Genomic DNA, 20,397 nt, shown 5'->3' with positions numbered 1-20,397 from the left:
TAAAGCCGCAAAGATGTGAGAGAAAAAAAAAAGTGAGACCAAGAGAATGAAGCAGAAAAAGTGATTGAGAAGGAGACAAAGGAGAAACAAATAGATCTAAATATAGACAGAAAGTGAGGGACCAAGATGCGGGCGGCAGAACAGAGTCGATCCTGCTTGTGGTCTCACCCTCTGGTTACGAGAGTCTGGGTGGTCCACACACACACACAGGCCCTCAATTTCCCTCAGCTCTTAATTCGCTTGTCGTGGTTTTCTCCACAGGCCAGACTCTGGTTAGCCATCACCACTGCAATGCGTCACATAATGACAGCAATTTGCGGTCGTGAAGGGAGAAAACGAGAAGACAGAAAGACACGAGTGTCTTATTTTTTTCGTGGAAGACTGAGCCACAAATATCTGAGAGTGAAGGGATGGGTGAATCAAGTGGATGAGGAATAGAGAAAAAAAAACTATGTGGAAGGACAGACAGACATGTGGCTTTGTTTTACCATACTTTTGCACATGCCATTAAAATATATCCATGAGATTGCATATCATGACTGATGTGTGGATTAACATACTGTCAAAACTGTCACAGAGAACGATTTGAGTTAAAACTACAAACTGAGATTAGGCTACTAGCCACACAATGTATAGTTTTCCATAACTTAGGATCATTCTCTATTTCGTTCCGCTCAATCAGGCCTCAAATGCCTCAGAACATGCTGATCCACATGTCATAACTTTCTGAGAAGACGAGAAACTGATATGCTGCACAAAGTTTCGCACAGCAAAATTCACTCTAGTCCGTTTAGTCTCTAGAACAGGGCCCTTGAGGTCCACTGTCCAGCAGGGTTTCCCAGACAGCAACATGGTGTCTGCCCAGATTCGGGCGACATCTGGTACATGACCTCAAGGCTAGATTATTGTAACGCTCTACTGGGTGGTTGCCCTACACGCTTAATAACCAAACTCCAGTTTGTCCAAAATGCAGCAGCTAGAGTTTTTACTAGAACCAGGAAGTATGACCGTATTAGACTGGTTCTGTCAACACTGCACTGGCTCCCTATTAAACATTGCATACATTTTAAAATCTTTCTAATTACTTGCAAAGCACTAAATGGTTTGGCTCCCCAGTACTTGAGCGAGCTCTTAACACATTATACTCCATCACGTCTAATACAGATAATACAGAGAATATCAAAATCAACCACAGGCAGTAGATTCTTTTCTTTTTTAGCACCTTAGCTTTGGACCAGTCCTCCTAGCATTGTTCGGGAAGCAGTCACACTCTGTCAGTTTAAATCTAGACTAAAAACACACCTCTTTAATCTGGCATACACATAGAACATTATTAATTTCTATTATTCAAATCAGTTAAATGATTGTTTTATGCTGCTTTAACTAGGTCTGACGGAACCAGGAACACTTTCCATAACACCTGATGTACTCGTTACATCATAAGAAGCATGGCATCTACGCTAATGTAAGTCTCTCTGCTTATCCCGAGGTTTACTGTAGTCTGCCGGATCTGGACCGGATCCAGATCAGATGGTGGACCTGTGCCTAGGCATGACCACAACACATCCTTGAAGAGTCTGCAGAGATTGTGTCAACTAGACTCTCCCCTATGAAGGCCTCATCGACACAACATCCAGTGGCACTGATCCTCAAAGAACTTGTTGGTGACTCCGATCTTCAACCAGATGGAACTGGACAAATATTCTGAATGTTCCGATCCAATCTGACTTCTGACCTGTAATGCTGCCTGAATCAAAATCAAACACTGTTCGTTCATTGGCCAGAGGAGAACTGCGTAAAAAGCGCTATTTAAACAAAGGTGACTTGACATGTGGATTCCACGGATACCAGATGTGGGTCGGATCTGGGCCGACACTATGCTGCTGTCTGGGTAAGGCCCATCCCAGATCAAACTCGCCCATCTGTAATTTTCTAGTAATCCTAAAGACCTTGATTAGCTTGTTCAGGTGTGTTTGGTTAGGGTTTAAGCTAAATTCTGCAGGACGGTGGATCTCCAAGGTCAGAGTTGCCCACTCTTGCTCTAGAATGTCACTGGGAAGATATATCTTCTTCTAAGATATATCTTCATTAACAAACATTTTTGAATGTTTGTTAATGTATTTGATCATACAAATATCAAGGTTGTGTGCATGAGCATGTTGCAGAATGTGACTGACCATTTTTCTTTCACATAGAGAGAGAGGACATGGTGGAGAGAGGAGGGGGGAACTGAATGCCTGATTCAACCCACATGAACGGCATGGCTAGGTGTGCTATAGGGCGCAGCTCCAACACATGCAGCATTTTTGTATAAGGTAATAGACACTCTTTTTAATCAATAATATCTTTAGAATATTTCAAGCCTAGTTCTCCAAGTCATGTTTCAGATATAGTGACTATAGACAAGTGACTTTTGCGCTGCAAAGAGAGTTATGTAAATCGCACATGTTTTCATTTTTATGATGCATTCAACATGTTCACTCGCCATTCATCTGGAACGCCTGATAAATCATTACAAGGTCAAATCTGTAGTTTTGTTCAGTCTTCTACAAACAAAAATTCTTTTTGACATACATGTTTACACTAAACCACTCTGACCAGCTTCTGGGAGAGATGCAGAGAGGTGGAGGTTGAATGTAAAGAACGCAATGGTACCCACATTCATGTAAAATCCAATCTAAAATACAGTCTCTTCAACATCAAGGTGACTGTATCTCATTTAATATAATACGCAAACTCAACAATTGCTCCCTTCTTATATAATAAAATAATCAATCAACTGCATTAACACCAAAAGAAGCAAAACATCTCTCTACATGTTAAGACTATTTGCCACCTCCTGAAAACTTCACTCTCTAATCAAGTATCAAAGAGAACATCTTTCAAAGCCTTTTCAAAGCAGGAGTGCACTATTTAATGTGTTGCCTAGAGAGATGATTATTGCAATAAATTTCCTGGTGTCCCCAGTGGCGAGCAGCTGAAGCAGCTGCAGGTCGGGCGGAGGAAACGCCCTCTCTGTCTATCCTCTTCACTGGCTGGAGTTCACCCGGTCCCTGGAGCTCCCGGCCCTGAGCCTCCAAAGAAGATGCACAAGATGGTTTGCTGGACTTCGCAAGACATCGGCAGCCGAAATGCTGCTTGCAAATAAAGATTGTTCGATAGGCAAGTTTTTTCCATCGACATTTGCTTTTGTTTCCCTGCTGTGCATGAGTTGGGAAACCTAATATGCATGTCAAAGCCAATGGAACACATTGAAACATAAATTTCAGATGGTGACCTCAACATCAGCTCTTATTCTTTTCATTTATTTTCATCAGATATGCTGGGATTTTTTAGTCTCAAAGCAGAACAACTGTCCACATTCAATGTGGCAAATCATCTGTAATGCCTTTTCGCCTATACCTTTGATGTTTGCCAGCAGTTTGGCAAGTAAGAACATGCAGTACTTTTAGTCATAAAGGATTGTACCTGCACAGGCCGCAAGGTTCTTGCCCGTAACAGAGTATCTCAATGGCATTATTGGAAACTCATCACATTAATTGATCAGCTTTAGCATTTGGGGATGCTACCTTCAACTTGATAGTACACTAGCACTCAATCTTGTTTAACTTTTCGGCACACATCCAAGCAGACCTCTTCCATCCATCTGGGTAAGAATTCTGAGCTGAAGTTTTCTGCTTATTACTCTTAAAATGCAAGCTATTCTTTCTTTGGCACAATGCTACGTAGCATCAAACAAAGTTGTGATGTTCAAAGATCTTATTTACCAGGTTCTTTATGTGTAGATTTCTCATAGTTTAAGGACGCCACCTGCATTTCGACAAGTGCATTTTTATGACGCAGTGGGCTCTAATAGATGTGTTTGGACTAGCTGTACTTCTTTCAGAGATGTGCAGCTGCGAGTGAATCTGGCACGTCATGCACACCTCATGGCTTCCTTCTTAAGCAAGCATTCTATCATCTTTTACTGCTCGACACAATGCCCTGAATAAACCAGAACCGTCCATCAGAAATGTCTTAACTAGAGTCTCTCCCAAAAACATGAAAAAAGTGTCACTTGCATTTTTGTCTCATTACAAAATGTTTCTAGATACTGCACCAAATAATTATGGTACCAATGTTACTCCGATATTGAGAGGGGAGCAGGTTATGTGATTCCCCTTTCCTAGTTTGTTGAGGAAACCTCATAAAATCATGATACATAGATAGTAACCAGGATTCAGCCAGTAATCATTCCTGATGCAAGGCACAGCCCTAAATAGTTCAGATAAGGAAAAAATTTAAATTCCTGCTTTGAGCCTGCCTCTGTCTGGCTAGCGATCCTTCCTGGTCCACATATTGCAATCTGGGATGAGTTGTATATTCTCAATGCAGCAAATGTAAGCAAACTAATTAAAAGAGCATTAGGGGGGACTGTGTAAGCTGTAAGCTGTATGCATGTAAAGTAATCTATTTGGAAACTCTGAAGGTTTAATTTGAGTAGACGGCTTCTTACATATGTGGATGGGAAGTGACTGCTGTCGCTCCTTTATGGTTAAGATCATGAATCTGAAATCTGAGCTTCTGTATAAACCATTTCCACTTAACGATCAGTATTCTGGGTCTCTTCTTTCCCAGCCTTTGTCCTCCCTTAAGGTTTCCAGTGGTGTTCGAGGGGGTGAAAACATGTCACCTCAAAAGCACAGTTTATAGCTTCTGTCAGATCCAAAGAGCCGATGGTGAAATGTGGCTAAGGACTTAACCGCAGGTTAAGAGACCCCCACACAGACCCCTATAGAGGTCTGCGATGGATTGTCAAGTTTGCCCAGGGGCTGATTTATGAACCTCTGACATTGAAAAGGACGGAATCCACACTTAACCACTCATTCAATAGTTTTTCCCTCACCAGAACCCCCAGGACAGTTTTATTCCTTAGAGGTTGCTCTTTCATAGACCAGGAGCATTCTCACTTAGGTTCACTTAAAGGGGATTTATTAAGCAAAATTCACTATTACATGGTGTTTGAATTTCTGGAGTACAATAAACTTCATAAAACTCATCAGTAAAGTTTGGCCATCATTCAGACGGGGTCTGCTACAACAGGCTTGTACTAATAGTGGGTAAAACCAAAATGACAACATCATTTCTAACCATTATTAAACTAAACTACCTGTTCTATCGCCATACAGCATTCTCTGGCTCATTGTCTGACTCCAGTTACTGAGAGTTTCTGACATTTTCTGTGCGTGATATTATCTTGACAACACAGCATGAGCTCTTGAAGCTCCGCCCTCCGCTTGAAAGGGGGCGGGAGCAGCAGCTCATTTGCATTTAAAGGGACACACACAAAAACGGCACATTTTTGCTCACCCCCAAAAAGTGCCAATTTGAACATGCCATAAACACTCTGGGGACATCAGAGACTTATATTACATTTAAAAAGGTGGCATAATAGGTCTCCTTTAAGAATCAACTTGTGTCATAGATATTTTTCATAAAGTTCCACTGGAGACAAATGAGACCATTTTTACAATCACATGAAACATTCAAATGAGATATTTTTGAGTACATTGAAATGTCATACTTATGGCACAATACCAAAATATGCCATCATATCTGTGCATAGTTTGCAAACATTGCTAAAGAAAATGCTCCTTTTGTTTTCTATTTGATCTGATTGCTGTCTAGAACCACTTGATTCCTTCTTTCCTACAGAAAACAGGAGGAGAAATTACACGTCTTAATTACAAAGATGGATCATCTTTGCAATCCTACACAATATTTTTGGGGGACCCACAAGGAGTTTGTTCTTTAGGGTTGGTTATTCTACCGTGTGCGGAGTAGAAGAATTTGGGTCTTCTCCTCCAGCTCTGGATCTATTTAAAGATGTTCTGGAGATGAGGCAGTCTGCGGTAGGTCCACTGGTTTATTTATCCTGCATGGGCTCTGACTATTTTCGGGCTGACTTCACAGGGCACTAATTGCTCTCGTTTCACTGTTAGGTAACGGGAAGAGAAGGAAATGAACAATCACTCCCATGTTTGTTTGAGGGTGAGGTTGAGTCTGCGACTCCGTATGTGTACTAGCTTGTACACAAATGGAGTCATGTGTTAATGACAAAACATTCTACATGAAAAAAAAAAAAATGCAGCCGGCCTGTTTTTTGTTTATTTGTTTTTCTTTCCATTCAGCCTTTCTATCCGGAATTTGAATTGAGGAACTGAGGAATTTATGAAAGAATGTGTTGTTTTTTTCCTCCACGAATTGCGTAAAGACCATTATATAGTAAAGACATAAAATGAGGAATTGATAAAGAGTTTGTTGTCATGTATAATTAATGTAATTTGGTTCTGCAAGTAGGGTCATAACACTTTCAGGTGTAAACATACCTCTGTCTGTCTTACAGCCTGGAGGGTATGTTGTACATCCTGACCCCTCTCACTCACTCACTACATTGCACATTGGTGTGGCAGATTCCTATGTCTGTTTGAATTGTCCAATACTCTGAAAAGATCAAACTCCCTCCCCGTTGCCTTGTCCATGACCTGTCCTGACACACAAAGCAAGTAAACAGGCCACTGGGGTACCGTGAGTTGAGATCTACGGTCAGAAGCCTTCTTACCACTTCTACCAGACATAATACATAACTTTCACCTGCTTCTTGCTTCGGTCATGAACCAACGCCGAAATTTCACCCCGGCAAACATGTACGTCTCTGTAAACTGGACTTCGTCAGCTGGAAGTTTTTATTAAACTCACCATTCCAGATACCCCGTTGACGTTTGGAGCCTCATTTGAAGACAGTTTTCGTTCTCTTTCTCCGAGGAACAGTCTGTGAGAATTCGAGAGATGCCAAATTTGTCCATGTGTTTCATATATTTGTTAACTTTCAAGTATTACTTATTGGAGACTCTGGATTTTGGTAATGGACTGTTGATGGGGGTACACATACAGCAACATAAATCCACCGGAGCACCTCAGCTGTGATGTTATTCCTCAGCACTTTGCTCTGCGTGAGTCCCGCTGCGTTGCTTTGCAGTGGTCCCATAAGCATCAAAGCTGTGAGTGATTGTCCATGCAGTTTGTCAGCTAGCACCCCCTGAGGGATCAGTCTGCAAACTTACCACATTATAAAGCTCAAAGTGTTGACCACTGCCAGGATGAAAAGACCATTATCACCCTGTTTCATTGAAGAGCTTGTGAGAGAACATTAGAGCCCTTGGAGCCGTTTAATGATGCAAGCTGCCAGAGTTGAATTCACTCAGATTCAAAAGTGCGTAAACAACTCTAAAGGTCTGAGGCCCGATCTTGAAAAGGCCTTCTTCTAAACTCTGTGCTCACCCAGCAAGCAATAGCCGCCATTTCACCGTCTCCGTTAACTATAGACCCGATATAGTCAGGCTATGAGTAACACACTTTTAGTCGTTTTTGCCTAAAATGTATGATATTCCATCATGTAAGCAAAGTCAACAGTGATTACAAGCTGTTTGGTTTCATTTCTTTGACATGTTCACGTTCTAGATGACTAGTCCATTATTGGGCTATGGTTAGACGTCCATTACATTTTCACTGACAGCCCAAATTGTTGTTTTAGCCTAGATGTCAGGGCTATGTTTGGACGGCTATTAGGCATCTTTTAAACGTAAAATTGCTTGCCGGGCACTTTTTTTGACAGCACAGAGGGGACAGAGGGGACAGGAAATAATTGCAACAAAGTGATCGGGCAGTAGGCTATGTTAGCAATATCCTAACTTCTCTTCTCAGTATGAGCACCATGTAGCACCATGTAGTCACAGGAAAAGTTTCGTCAGCACGCACTTAGTCATCATGAAATCAAAACTGAAAAATTACCATTTTTTTGTTGACAGCACTTTGGGTGACCCAAGTTCGAGCCACGACTGGTGATCCTTTCTTGATACTGCCTCCTTTCTGTCTCCCACTTTGCTTTCTGTGAATTCTCTACTGCCCTGTCCCAATAAAGGCAAATTAATTAATTAATAAATGTGCGTATGATTGTATAGCTTGCTCCTCTTTCCTTTTAGGTTAAAGTCCTAACTAATTTTCCTCATTGAATATCCATATTTATTTATAAATATATCAGATTATGGAAGTAAAACAGCATTTCATGTTGAATGAACTAAACTCAAATGTGTTTGCGTGGTTATGTGCCATAATTGATAAGTGTATATAAAATTTGTTCCAGCTGTATGTAATATTTGTTACATACGTATTTGTTAGGTGTTAACTCTTCCTGTTTGACCCTTAAAATATAAATCACTGGTCAAAAGGGTTGCAAATAGATTTATGGCCCTAAAATCAGATAACACAACACACTTCAGAACTTGAAGGCATCTTTCACACACTCGCTCCGTTCATGTTTCTGACTCTAAAAGGTTTCAAGGCCAAAGCACTGGAAGTTGAGGCAGGCCAGTAAGCGAAAACATGTGTCTGCAGCCCTCAGCTCGAGCTCAACATTAATTTGTGTTTGTGTAGAAAATTGCCCGGAGAGAGATGAAAATATATGGCCCTTGGCTTCAGGGAATGGGCTGACAGCTTTGAGGTTTGAGCTGGTTGTATGATGATGTTTTAGCTGGTTGATGCTTGTACTCATCTTCAGTTGAGAAAACCTGGTTTCAGTAGAGCTGACATTTTCAGTGTTTTCTTTGAACGGAAAGGGTTTTATCTTTATTGTAGTTATTTAAACATTGGGTTTGCCAAATAATTCCTTGGATTTAGTACCCCTGCTTTCCTAATATACATGAACCAACTGTCAAAAATAATTGGATTGTGAGTATATTGTTTTTAGCTTAAACATTCTGCTTCAAAATATGTAATATTTACAAAAACCAAATGAAACATACGAAATATTGTTTTTGCTACAGGGCTGTTGATTGCTTAAATATGATTGGTTGATGAACGTTCTAAGATGTGCAATTATTTTCAGGGAAGCGCACGGCTCAAGTAGTTCTTGGCAGGTCTTGACCGCATTACAGTTCCATATCACTTCGCCAGATGATTTCAGTTATTTAAAATGTCTTTACAGCCGACAACAGTAAAAGAACCAAAACCCAAGTAAATAAATATAGAAAACTATAGGATAAAAAATTACTAACTATTTCCATGTTTTTTTGCGACAAAATTACGTTTTATTATGTATGGAAAGCACATACTCTCTTTCTCCCACTCAAACGCACACACACATACAGTACAGACACACACTTGTGCAGAAACGTGTTGTCAGCACTGCTCTGACGATTTTATTAGTAAAATAGTTTAACAACTTAAAAGCAACATGACATTACTCACTAGCGAGGTAAGAATGGTGCTGTTCTTGAAGCAGATAAACTTACAGTTTCGCTATTAGTAATACACTTGCTTAATCTCTCTCTCTCTCTCTCTTTCTCTCTCTCTCTCTCTCTCTCTCTCTCTCTCTCTCTCTCTCTCTCTCGCCCTCTCTCTCTCTAATAACTGTATTATTAATTGCATTAGTCTGCTATCAGTGAAGCCTCCGTTTCAGCTCTAAAATGGTGTTTTGGAATTAGCAACAGAGGTGTGGGATAAAGATGCGTAAGAAATTAGTCCTACACTCAAGAGCATTTTAAAGACAAAACCTGACACATGAATTACGACATCTGAACAATGTCTTGAGGTGTGGTATCTGTAGTATAAGCAGAATAATTGACTCCGGTCTGTTGAATTATTAGAAAATGATGCACACTTCTATCAGCACCTGTTTTGAAAGAGCCTTATTCTGCTATTAGGAGAGGCTAAATGTTGATTCTGAAAAGGATTGCTCACTGCAAAATGGAAATTGTGTTATCCTTTACTTAACCTCATAAAACACAACAGAAGATATTTTGAAAAAAATTTCAACCGTTTTTGTTTCTTCAATGAAAGTCAATGGGGTTGCTTCGCAGAAAAAAGAAAGTCAAACCAGTTTGAAAAAGACATGTGTCATGTTTTTAGTTTGTTTCTGGTCTGTTTTCCAGTTCTGTGAATGTCTGTGTTTCTAGGTTAGTTTTCTAGTGCGTTAATCAGTTCAGTTCTCTCACTTCCTCAGCCTGTTTGTCACCATGGTCACTAATTGATTTAGTTCTGCTCAGGTGTGTTTAGTTAATAGTTTGCTGTCTATTTAAGTCCTGTGTTTCGTTCAGTTCTTTGTCAGGTCTACGTCGTGTTAGGTTAGGTTGTTCTGTTCATCTTTATTGTTTCTGAGTTCTATGTTAATTAATACTAAAACTGCTTGCATTTAGATCTGCATTCCTCCTTCATTGCAACCAGCCATGAAAACATGAGGATATGTAAATAATTTTTCAAATTCAAAACAGCATCAGCCGTGTCAAAATATATGGTATTCACAAACTTTCGACCATTTTTGTATACATCTGTGCATTGATGTACTGTGATCATATGCAGTCAAAATATATCTGATGTGCTGCATCTTAGATCTTGTACATCAACAAATCTGAACAGATTGTGTGTGTGTGTGTGTGTGTGTGTGTGTGTGTGTCTTTAGGAATGTGCATATGAGTTTTATTTATGTTAGTGTACAGAACAGCAGTATCTAACTTTTCCTTTTCTGATGTACCGCAACATCCACTCGTGTAGAAACCAACAGAAACAAACAAAAAACACTGCAAAAACAGACTCTCTTGGTGACAGACTTTTTCCGCGCCCCAGGGCACCTGTTGTCCCTAATGGGCGATCGCTGCAGAGCGAGACAGGACAGGCATTTAATACTGGCACAATGTCCAGCGCTGCTGCCTGCTTTCTCAGTAGCGCGTTCACACAGCTCCCACTTGTGCTTCGCTTTTCACTCTATTAACTCAATTTAATGCTAAGCAAGACCTGTCATGCATAAAAGGATGGAGAGTATCTGCTTGTTATGTGCAAAGAAAAATAAGCAGCAATAAAAGCATACAGACTTATTAAATATAGAAGCTACAATAAAAGAAGCAAATGAAATAACATTTTAATATGCTTTTTGTGCGCAAAGAATTAACAAAAACAACGATTTCTTCACATCTATGTCAGTCTCCTATGCTGTTGACGTAGTGTAAACAGTCCAGCGCTTCCAAGTTACGCCAGAGCTACGCCAGTGCGCCTCCTTATCATTGGGCGATGATGATGCTGGATATGCGTGTGATGATGAAGGAGCTGGCCAACGCAAACTGCGTAGAAGACTGATACAGACGAGAAGAAATAGTTGAATAAAGTCGTTATTTTTGTTTGTTTTTTCCGCACAAAAAGTATTCTCGTTGCTGCGTAAAATTACGGTTGAACAACTGTAGTCACATGGACTATTTTATCGATGTCTTTACTAACTTTCTGGGCCTTGAAGGTGTTAATTAAATTGGTGTCTATGGAGGGGTCAGAGAGCTTTCGGATTTCATCAAAAATATCTTCATTTGTTCAGAAGAAGTCTTACGGGTTTGGAACGACATGGGGGGGCGGGGGTAATTAATGACAGAAATGTCATTTTTTGGGTGAACTAACCCTTTAAGTTTAAAAATACCAAAATAATTTCATGACAGAACGTATGTGTCTTTGAGGGAAATGTATTCCCAGTCAGAAGGGGGAATCGAATGGGGCAGCTGGGATGACACATTGCAGATTTAAGCACTAGTTGCTAGGCAACTATACATCCCATAATTTAAAAAATAATAATAATTATAATGCAACAATTGGGCACAGATTTAGTGAGTTTTCAGTAAAGGGATTAAAAGTTACAGCTGTTCAAGTTAAATAATAATGACAGGCCAGTGCAAAAGCACCAGAAACCATGTTCTAATGCAAACACTTTTTTTCTTGTGTTGTCTAAAAGTTTGACATGAAAAAAGATGACCGATGAATGAGCACTTTCAGTAAACGGCGTCAGAAGAACAGAGCTTTCTTACAAAACGGTCCCCGTCGTACTTAAACACACACTTTGACATCTCAACAATGACACGCACATCAAAGCTCAGTCAATATTTACATCAATCTGCTCTCCTCCGGTGAAGAAAGAAAGAACTGCATTTGAAAGACTTCTGCTGGGCTGATCTACACAGACTCATAGTGAAACTTTGAGGAAAAGAATCAAAGTCTTTGTGAAGGAATCAATCTGACCCAAAGAACCCTTGGAAATCCAATGAACACAAAGATTCACTAGTGAGACTGAATTAAAACATGACATGATTAGCCCTCCTTATATTAATACGATTAGTAGAAAATGATCTGCAGTGTTTAAGTAGGAAATGGACATGTATATCAAATATGAAACCGAAGTCATGCAATATATTGCACAACGCAATAAAATTCCCAACAACATTGGCCGTACAAAAAGAGATCCGATCCCATGCACTTGCAAATGTCTCGAGACACCGCTCAAGACGTTTCAATATGTTTGAAAGGTTGCGGTACATGTGTTTGCAATCCAATTCCCAACCATGAGCTACGCTTCCTCCAAAGCCTGAAACACAACTCTCTCCAGTTATTGATTCACGTGAGCTGCACAACGTTTTATGAGCGAACATTTGAGTCCTCCTTTGCGTCATCATTCACAATCAGGGGACATATGGCATGCCTTAGCGATTAGCATGGACTTAAACCCAACAGGCTTCCAGCTGACATGGAGAAACCCAATACTGTACGGAGCGCCCCACTGCATCACTCTACACACACGTTCCCATCAGATACCGCTGCACTGAGAACTGTCACAGGACACATGGGAAACAAGCAGTGCTTTTCCCGTTTGGTAACGAACCGCACGCTCTGTGCGGTTCCGCTCGTGCTGAAAGTGTCCCGTTTGGGTCAAAATAGCTTTGCTAATGTGAGCGGAGTTTGTATTACAGCTCTGATTGAAGGTGCACGTCAGCACCAATCACTCAAGACGGATCGCATGCATGTCAAACACCCCGAACTGGTGGATCCAGAAATGGGTTGCAAGTCACAGAGGGAAAAACAGTACTACATTTCAATAATATGACACATCTAATCACATGATAATAGTTAGGACAGCAAAAATGAATTAAATAATAAGGATTAATTAGGTAGCACTTTTTTTTACAGTCCTGTTCCCCATGTACATACTATGTACTTATTATAACTGGGTAATAACTAGGTACTAACCACCTACTCCTAAACCTAACCTTTACTTTCTGAGGTAAGTACACATACTTAAAATATGTCATGTTGTTTTTGTTCATGCCTTCAATTAAACAAGGGTATTTAAGTGCAAATTCATTGAAGAATCCTCATAAACAATGAGCAAAACTACTCCACAGATGCCACAGACTGCATTAAATACAGGTGCACTTGCAATGAGCATAAATGGAAGACCAAGAGAGCACGAAACCACTGATTCTTCACAATTCTGTTGTTAAGATGCAGCTCCTGCTATGATCAACAAATTTGAATATTATATATTTAATATATAAACATCTGTTTACTTCTGAATGATCAATAATATTGGCACTGTGTTGGATTTCCGCTTTGATGCCCTGACGCAAAACCCGTTGTCAGAGTCTGTTATTAACTGTAAGCCTTTCATATCTCTTAAACCCCTCATTCAGGCATCAAACAATAATCTTGCAGCCAGATATTTAAAGTACTCAAAGCAAACAGTCCACAAGAACTGTTCGCAACACCGCACTGTCTCGGCAAAAGCAGGTGATCGAAGAGGGAGGGCGTACTCACAGGTAAGACGTCAAAGGACTGAGGTCAGTTGGCACACTGGATAGTCCCTGTTCGGAGCAGTCCACAAGCAGTAGGATGCCATCCTCCTCACACTGGCACGCAGACGGGCACTGCTTAACAGGCACTGCGGCACCCGGCGGCCCGTGAGAATGGGCACACAAGACGGCATGCAGGATCAGTAACACCACCAACATGACAATGACTCCAACTCTTGTCTTTCTGTGGATGAGCTGTATATCTCTCTCTTCAGTCTCACTCAGCTGCAGCTCTACTTGTCTGTATGTGTGTATGTGTCTGTCCGCTCTCAGCTCTCTGAAATGTTATCCTAAGCCTCGTCTCTGTAGATTTATTCTGTCACTTCAAACTCCCATGGGTGAATGAGTCAGTCAGGGGCTTACGCAGGTCTTCTCTCTCTCTCTCCAGTCTCATCTCACTTAGGAGACATTCACCTATTGTAGTGGAAGCTTGCAGCGCTTCTCCGATTGGCTGGAGCTTTTGGAGGGCGGAGCTGCACGGCACAGCACTCCTCCTACTTTCACTTGCGCGCTCTTTCTGCCTCAGGCAGCTGGAGTGGATGGTTGGAAGAAAGCAGGGGAGCCGAACTCTGAGAGGGGGAGAACTGACGGCCAGAGCGGAGCTCTCAATTTCACCATGCCTTCCCATCACACCTTTAGAAGTGGCACAATCCTTCCCTCGTAATCACTTTTCTACAGCTGCTGAATCCCAGAGTTTTCGTGGAAAGTTTCACTAGACCCTGCAGCGTAAATTTAGCCGTCAAACACCGACCACTTCTCCTGCTGTTGCTCCTCGTATAAATCATAGGCGAATATTGTTTCGCTCCATTTCTCTTGGAGCAACGCTTACATGGTGTTTTATAACCCGAACAACAACAATTGAGTTAAGCTGCGGGCTCCCCTCAGCCAAACAAACTACAGATTTACTACTTCACTGTCCCAGCTTGTACAGCGGGGTGTCTTTTTACCGCAAGCGGCATGAAAATCCTATACAGAGCGAGAGAGATTTGCATGGCTTGTTCGGTGGGTCTCACTTTAACTAGTGGTAGGAACAATGATGAATAGTGCTGTTTATTCAATTGGAAAAGTGGACAATGGAATTTTCCAGATCGCTAGGTGATAAATACTATCTGTTTATGTCTCGAAGGATCATGGGAACTCCTGATCGATTGCCGTCAAGGTTTCCAAGAGTGGCAACAGCTACATTTTACCTAAACATCTCAGAAAAACACTACAAAGATGTACCACAACATATACGTTTCCAGGAAATGTCCCGGATATTTCCAGGAGCTGTGTAAGTTTTCCTTTAAGAGGTGACTCCAAACATCTGTAAAACTCCTTAAGTACTGTCACGGTGGCCGTATTATCATGCACATTATGTTTAATGTTGTGAATTGTTTGTAAAGAATGCAATATTTGTATAATTGTGATCTTCTGCACACTGTAAAGCCGAGTAAGTTGGCAAAACTCAAAAAAATGTGAGACAATCAGTTACATACATTTTTTTAAGTTAAGAAATGTAAAGTTTAAGAAAACAAAACTTGCCGTTTTTTATTGCATACATTTAACTTATCAACTATTTTTAGTGATGGAAACTTGGCTAGCTTTAACTAGCTAATCCAATAAATGCTACCTTGCTAATTGGTAACACAATTGCTTTGCAATATAAAACATTTAACATGTTAACTGTATATCTGTTCTCAAACTAAGCTCATGCTCCACTCTTCCAATCTACCCCAAAACAAGCCATGTAAAAAAAAAAAAAAAAAAAAAAAAAAAACCATTACAGAAACTCTTCTAAGCTAACATAGCAAAACATTAAACACTACTAAATCTCCAACTTAACGTTAATATCACACACACACACACACACACACACACACACACACACACACACACACACACACACACACACACACACACACACACACACACACACAAACATAATATAATATAACACTTAATTTTAGCATTTACTCTTCCTTTTAAGTGTCATGGCAAAGCATGGTGGAAATCCCAGTACAGTTTCAGGTAAATTTAAGTTAGTCTAAATTAAAAGAAAAAAGTTCATAAAACTCAGATTACTTAAAATGTGTCAGTTTTGAGAACTCAAAAGAAAAAGAAAGTTCTAAATACTCTAATTTGAGAGTATACCAATTTGTTTAATTTGAGTTGGCTCTACTCAAACCAATTCATCATTTTGAGCGTTCGGGTTTACACGATATGTTGGCATTGGTTTCTGGAGAAGTTCCCATTAGAAACCTTGCGTAGCAGTGCCCAAAGCACTATCATCTCTTGTTCTGCTTCATTCTATTTTTGTGTAGCTTGTTTTTGATATGTTCATGGGGGGTCTCGATTGTTAGCGTGACACACATTTCCTTTTTGTGGAACTGTGGCCAGTTTCAGAGAATCAAATAACATTAGTTATTCATAGTGCTTCAGTTGTTTTGCATTAATCTTAGTCATCACATCTGTTTCAAAATCTTTCTTTCTAGGAGCTGATGCTTTTTATGCTCACAGCGTTACAGTCCAGCATGAGGATCTCCAGCGCTGCTCATTCATCTGATTTAGAGTCATTCACAATGGGCTCAAATGAATTCCACCAATTCATTAAAATTCCTCAGCAGAGACTATTTTCTGTGGAGCCTTTGTTACATTCCCTGAAAAAAATGAACTGTAGTCATTGATGCACATTATGTCTGCATTATCCACACACACACACACACACACACACACACACACACACACACACACACACACACACACACACACACACACACACACACACACACACACACACACACACACACACACACACACACACACACACACACCAAACACCATCAAGCACTCAATTCTCATGCAAACGCACATTGCAGTAATTGCTTTGCCTGAGGACAGCCTCAATATAGATCCACAAACATGCAATACTCCCCTCTCTTGGTTTAATTTATGTCAGTTCAGTTTCCAGTCATGTCATGCAAGAAGTGATGAAATGTTAAAGATGCTGAATAAGAAATATTAAATCAATAAAACATGATGATTGCCTGTAACCAAAGGAAAGTTTAATCGCTCATTGGATGCTATGCTCAGAAAACTTAATGGAACTCTCATTTACTGTATGTATCAGCTTTTGTTTCAAGTTTTCTACTTAAGATTTCTTAGGAGCAATACAATTAGTAATGAATGAACTATAAAAGTAATGTGAGGTCAGATAATTCGGCCATGGAGGAAACCCGATGAGAAATATACGAGTTTTGATCATGAACAAAAAAGAGAGTTTTGAGTTTTCGCAAACTTTAGGGGCACAGTGTGAGATTACCGAGATTACTTTTAAAAGCACTATGCATGATGAATGTGAGATTAGAAGAGTATTTTTCACAAGTTTTAAGTGTCTTCATTTATTAATCTCTAGAAGAAACAATTGGAATATTAAAGATATCAAATTTTTCCTAAATTTCCAGGTTTCCGTGTTTTCACTGATATACGGTAGGGGGCGCTATTACACGTCTTCTGAAAGAGTACTGAACCTCCTGATCAAAGCACATGAAAAATAAGTTGCAGAAACAAGTGATATCTTATGTAATCATATGCATATGCAAAATAACGCGATCATCAACATTAAGCAGCATATAAATCAAAACTGCCTAATGTTACTGAATGAAATGTTGACCCAGGACGAGCTATAGGACTGTGAAGCTTTGGGGGTGTTGATGGACTCGATCTACTCCATCTATGTTTTGATCATCGTTCTCACTATGATCCAGATCTAGTCTTTGACAAAAAAAAATATTTTCTCAGCTTTTTGCTCAAAATGTTGTTTTATGAAACGCCCATATTGATAAAAAAGAATGCATGAAGCTTTTTTTATGCAGAGGCTCTGTTCTTTCTTTTGATATATTGCATGTTCATGTATTCATACACTAAATATTCTGGGGGGCCATGAAAGATAAACATGCATAAAATAGCACAATATATTTAGACTTGCAGAAATATCTTGCTTATGAAATTGTATTTTAAAATTATATTAAAATTATCATTATGTTATTGTTCTCAACGATAGCATAAACCTCACTACATTTTGTTACATTTATGCTTAAAGTGTACAGAACACACACAGTTTCTACCAGTCTCATGTTAATCTTGAGTGCCTATAGAGTAGTATTGCATCCTTCATATCTCAGAAGAGTCTTTAGTTTTATCATATTTATAAAAGACAGATAAGCTGTACCGATTCTTTCCAAAAACAGCCTAACTTGTGGAGGCGTGCAGTGGGTGGAGCAGACACACACACACACACACACACACACACACACACACACACACACACACACACACACACACACACACACACACACACACACACACAATACATGATGGCATTAGATAACTTTCGATTCACTATACGTTCGTGTTGTTTACATTATATGCACTTACACGCCGATTGCCAACAAAACACAGACATTTGATGCCGTTTCAAAGTCAAAGTTTGACTCGTGACTGGGAACAAACAAACACACTTGCAGAACTCCGACAAACTGCATCCACTGTTTCCTTAACTCTGGGTTATTTGGGAATCTGAACAAGGTTATTTTTCCCTCACAACCAAAAACACACTTCTTAAGTGACATTGTTGATTTCTTGGTCTAAAAAAAAAATGGCAGCACTGCCGTCGGCTTCTGTAACCAGAATGTAACTCTCGCTCTGGTTGATGTGCACAGAAGAAGTGAAGGGAGAAGTGTCCATACAAGGAATTATGCCCTTTATGATGTCATACAGGGCCATACTCGAGAAAAAAACATTCCGAAACTTATTTGAATCCTGAAGGAGTGTATGTCATATGTCCAACTCATTTTTCAAGTTTAGCCATGTTTATCACGAGAATCCAACTCTTTAACAGTGTAAATAAGTCAGGATGCATAAAATAGCATTAAAACAAAAAAATAAAATATAATATTCTTTAAAAACGAGTCTTGTAAAATGTGATATTTTTACTAGAAAACTAGCAAAAAACATATATACGTATATGCATTGTTCACAAATCCCTGCTTTTCAGCATCTGAGCTTTTCAGAGTAGCTTGTTCTTTCTGTTTTGCTCTTCAGGAGAAATAGTGAGAGCAGATTTCATTCATGCTGTACAGAAAAAACACAAACCTCAGTCTCGCAGCACTATAAACCACAAAAATTATATATATATATATATATATATATATATAAGATTTTTTTTGTGTGGTTTACGGTGCTGCGAGCCTGAGGTTTGTGTTTTTCTCCACAGCATGAATGAAATCTGCTCTCACTATTTCTCCTGAAGAGCAAAACAGAAAGAACAAGCTTTTCTGAAAAGCTCAGACGCTGAAAAGCAGGGATTTGTGAACAATGTGGCGGCAGTAAAGGAGAAGTTGAAAGTTAGACGTGCTGTCACCAAACACAGCTCTGCAAACAGTTCCCACCTCTGGGCACCTGCTCGCTGAGTCGGAGGCCAAAACAGGGTTGGGTTACCTATACGGCTGGAGCTACAGGGACCGCTGGAAGATTTGCCCCATTCCCTGCCCCTGAAGATCAAAGGCCTACACTCCCCTCTCAATCTCATATCCACCCACACACACACTATCCAAGCATCGGCAATCTTTTAAGGCACAAAAGGGAAGCAGTTACCTGGCTCTCACCTGTCTGAATCTGCCACAGGTTATTCGAGCTCCGTCAAGCACGGAAGTCCATTCAGCGGCTGCCTGATGAGAGGGAGAAACTGGAGACCTGGTTCTACCCACTTACCGAGGCTGGGAACAGACAATTACGGGTGAACGCAGTCATATCTGGCTGCTATGACCACCTGCTTGGTTCACTTGAGGGAACGTCTCAGAATAAAAGCACACAGCTAGCAAAACAACTCTCAATATTTCTAAGCCTTGACCTTGCTGTGCAACATTCTGGTTGAAATGCTGCAATAGTGAACAAAATGCTACAATGTATCTTAATGGGCTTCTAAAATCTTCCTGATCCTGGACAATATTTCCCAGTAGTATCAGCCATCCCATTCAGAGATTTATGGCATTGCAAAGGTGTTTTGGGTGGTTGCTAGGGTGTTTCTAAGAAGTTCCGAGTTGTTGCCAGGTCATTGCTAGGAGCATTGGTGAGTAAGAAAGTAAGCCTGGTCGTTGTACGTTAAAAAGCCTGTTGTTGGCAAGCTCCAGAAACTGGATAAAGCCTATATCAATAGGAAAACAGTCTAAACGGTTCATGACATTATGTATTTTAATAGAACTTTAATTATTCAACATGTTTAAATTATATTTAAGCAATATCACACGAGCATTGCACCTTGTTCCAAATAGCAACAGCATGGCTGTGAGAGTGATGCATTTGTACAACCGGTTTCAACTGCTTTTAAACAACAGTTAAAGGTGCTGTCTGTAAGAATGACATACACTCACCTAAAGGATTATTAGGAACACCATACTAATACTGTGTTTGACCCCCTTTTGCCTTCAGAACTGCCTTAATTCTACGTGGCATTGATTCAACAAGGTGCTGAAAGCATTCTTTAGAAATGTTGGCCCATATTGATAGGATAGCATCTTGCAGTTGATGGAGATTTGTGGGATGCACATCCAGGGCACGAAGCTCCCGTTCCACCACATCCCAAAGATGCTCTATTGGGTTGAGATCTGGTGACTGTGGGGGCCATTTTAGTTCAGTGAACTCATTGTCATGGTCAAGAAGCCAATTT

At 40.1% G+C, this 20,397-nt stretch overlaps 1 protein-coding gene across 1 annotated transcript in view; it reads right to left on the bottom strand.

Moving 5' to 3' along the window:
* Positions 1–14,088, bottom strand: part of lgr6 (leucine-rich repeat containing G protein-coupled receptor 6) — a 109,620-nt gene extending 95,532 nt beyond the window's left edge. The window contains exon 1 of the mRNA XM_079802973.1: positions 13,657–14,088. Coding sequence (XP_079659099.1) covers positions 13,657–13,850 — 194 coding nt within the window. The 5' untranslated portion in view covers positions 13,851–14,088. The remainder of the gene's footprint in view (positions 1–13,656) is intronic.
* Positions 14,089–20,397: the final 6,309 nt, after the last annotated feature.

Source organism: Gobio gobio, assembly GCF_949357685.1.
Source record: "Gobio gobio genome assembly, chromosome: 21".
In the NCBI taxonomy this organism is placed as follows: domain Eukaryota; kingdom Metazoa; phylum Chordata; class Actinopteri; order Cypriniformes; family Gobionidae; genus Gobio; species Gobio gobio.
This window is presented reverse-complemented; position numbering and strand designations above follow the sequence as displayed.